Consider the following 3,066-nt stretch of genomic DNA (forward strand, 5'->3'; position numbering starts at 1 on the left):
ATGTTCTATGTTATCACCCTGAGAAATACAGAAATATATAACTCACCATCCCTTTCTTCAAAGAGAAAGCATTGATAAATTGAAAGAGCATACAATTAAAGTCAAACAGTTTGGTTATAGTTCCAAATATGTCTCTTCACAGATACAACTATCTTATTTCTAAAATGAGTATGATTATTTTCATAGCTGCACTACACACTTCACTGCTGTTCTGTACACATCACAGTTTTGTTGTGGAGAGTAAAATCAATAAAACCTCAAAAATTTGGTGAAATGTAAACTCTGTGAAGTTAGTTTTTAATAATGTAGACGTGGGAAAGGAAAAATAATAGATCAAAGCTGAGGGAATGTATTGAATACAAGGAAAAAACAATGTATTTTAGAAGTCAGAGGAGGATGAAATCATATCAGATGTAGAATTTTCAAAGAGTTCATGCAATCATCAGCATTTACCGGACGCTGAGGTTGACACTGAAGAAATGGGCAAAATCTCAAGTACTACCAACACTATGGTTGCATAAAGGGCCAGTGTATCAGTGGCATCCACATACTCTTTGGGAGCATCCTATCTTCTTTCTCTTTCCTCAGAATAGGGGGAATAGAGAATGTTCTTGACTTCCCGTTAATATTTCAGGACTTAAATGTTATCTCCAAGAAGACGTAATGACTTTGGTCTTCCCTTACAGTTGTAAACCACTGTCCAAATATGGTCCAAAAATTGCTAAGAAAACTGTCAACCCTCACTAATTAAATGTTTATGGGAAATATAATATGAGTAAGTAGCTGTGCCAGACCCCGAACCTATTAGCTACTTGGTAGGTCTTTCAGTGTTGAGAATCTGACCCAAATCTGACTCCCATAATCCACCCAAATTTCCTTCATGTGGACAATTATGAATTACCCTTTCCCCTTGTTTACCAGCCAATAAATCCTTTAAAAATGTTTCCAGAAAAAGACATTTCTCACACAGTAAATAATCAGCAGCTAGTTGTGCATTTGCGAAATAAATCAATGAACACTTAGAATAACACATCACCAACATACACATACTGCGTTACTAACTTAAATGACATATCAGTGGGGAATTGTACCTCTGAACAACTGTCTTATTCACAGCAGAGTTTTCAAAGAATAATGGAGAGCAGAATATTTACTAGTTGTTTCTTTCAGATTTCAGACATTCAGACACCGAGGATGAACCGGACAGTCCTGACGGAGTTCATTCTTGGTGGCTTCTCTGGTCACCCACACGTGCAGACGCTCCTTTTCGTGCTTTTCCTTTGCCTCCACGTGGTCACCCTCACAGGGAACCTGGCCATCATGGGCCTGACGTGGGTGGACAGATCTCTCCACACCCCCATGTACCTCTTCCTTAGTGCCCTCTCTTTCTCTGAGACCTGCTACACACTGACCATCATCCCCAGGATGCTGGCAGATCTACTGGCCGAGAACAGAAGCATTTCAGTCACAGGCTGTGGCCTGCAGATGTGTTTTTTCTTGGGACTCGGTGGCACTAACTGTATCATCCTCACCTTGATGGGATATGATCGCTTCCTGGCCATCTGCAACCCTCTCAGATACCCAGTCCTCATGACCAACGTGGTAGGCGGACAACTTGTGGCCGGTGCTTGGGCTGGAGGCTTCACTGTCTCTTTGATGCAGACCTCCCTGATATTCAGGGGCTCTTTCTGCAGCCCCAACCTTGTCAAACAGTTCTTCTGCCATATGCGATCGGTTGTCAGGCTGTCGTGTCGAGACGGCGACCTCACAGAATCCGTCGTCACAGGGGTCTCGGTGTCAGGCTTGCTGGGCACCTTCCTGCTCATCATTTTCACTTACGTTTTCATTCTCTCCACTGTCCTCAGGATCCCCTCGGCTGAGGGCAGGCAGAAGGCATTTTCCACCTGTGGCTCCCACCTCACAGTGGTCGTCATCCACTTTGGTTTTGCAGCTATTGTTTATCTGAAGCCAGAATCGTCAGGAGGCGATGATGCCCTCATGACAATCCCTTACACTGTCATTACCCCTTTCCTCAGCCCCCTCATTTTCAGCCTCAGGAATAAAGACATGAAGAAGGCTTTTAGAAAGCTGCTTGGAAAGATGGGTTTCTTAATTAAATGATCATGAACTATTGCTGCATCACTGAATGTCCCCAGGTGCCAGTGAAGCATTTATCCTATGACATCTGGAGGAGCTTCTACCATTTGCCTTTTTTCAGAGGTTGGCTTATGGGAATCAAATGACAGTCTGGGAGCTCAACCATGACAAGCATTAGCTTGTTAAGAGAGCTGTCCAAATACTTCCACTTCTGTCTGTCCCTGCAGATACTAAGCTTCTGCCAATCTGGTGTCCTTCACCCTTGATGGAGTAGGAAAAGAAAGATTGTTGGAGGATAAAAACAATGCCTATGATGTTAAATAAGACATGTTTTAAAATATATGACGATATCAATGTTGAGGAACTTTTCTAGGCAATGTTATAATGCACTGGCTATGCATCCCCAGAAATAGGGGTCTCAGTGTCAGGCTGAGGTGATATACTGTAGAAATCATCAACCGTCCATATGTGCCTATGTGGGTTAATATCTGTATTTGTTAAGTCCCATGCCATACTCATCACTAAAGATTTTTAACAACACTGTTAATGACTGTGTCTTTCCAATGACTTTCAAATGCTAATTTCTGAATAGAGAGGATATCAGGAACATTGATTCAAACAAGTAAACAGAATAGCAGATTCTACATGTTCTGTCACTGAAGGAATCCATAGATGACAGCTGGAAATAACACCCATTTTCTTTAAGTTGAAGAAATTCAAAAGGAAATGTTAAAAAAAATGCAATGATATTACAGGGCTTGACAGTAACAGGTTTTTTGGAATAATTTTGGCATACAATGTATAATGAAGGAATCCAGATAAACATGGCATCAAATCCTTCTTTATCCAGAAGATAATTATAAACACTGGAGGTTTTATCACAGAAGCGTAGTAAGTGATCTTTCTGAAAATTCAAACATAGCAGTATGGGGAATAATCTGAATCTTTTTCTCATTTCTGCTGTTAATG

The 3,066-nt window shown here is 41.2% G+C and overlaps 1 protein-coding gene across 1 annotated transcript; it reads left to right on the forward strand.

The window, feature by feature from the left end:
- Nucleotides 1-1,194: 1,194 nt before the first annotated feature.
- Nucleotides 1,195-2,121, forward strand: LOC118973483 (olfactory receptor 10X1-like). Its single transcript, XM_037024002.2, has one exon. It carries the CDS (start codon nt 1,195-1,197, stop codon nt 2,119-2,121), a length of 927 nt encoding a protein of 308 aa, XP_036879897.2.
- Nucleotides 2,122-3,066: the final 945 nt, after the last annotated feature.

The sequence above is a fragment of the Manis javanica genome, chromosome 14, assembly GCF_040802235.1.
Source record: "Manis javanica isolate MJ-LG chromosome 14, MJ_LKY, whole genome shotgun sequence".
Lineage (NCBI taxonomy): Eukaryota > Metazoa > Chordata > Mammalia > Pholidota > Manidae > Manis > Manis javanica.

Bases quoted from the DNA above. Each gene is read 5' to 3' on its own strand.
- LOC118973483 (XM_037024002.2), top strand. From the start codon at position 1,195: ATGAACCGGACAGTCCTGACGGAGTTCATTCTTGGTGGCTTCTCTGGT.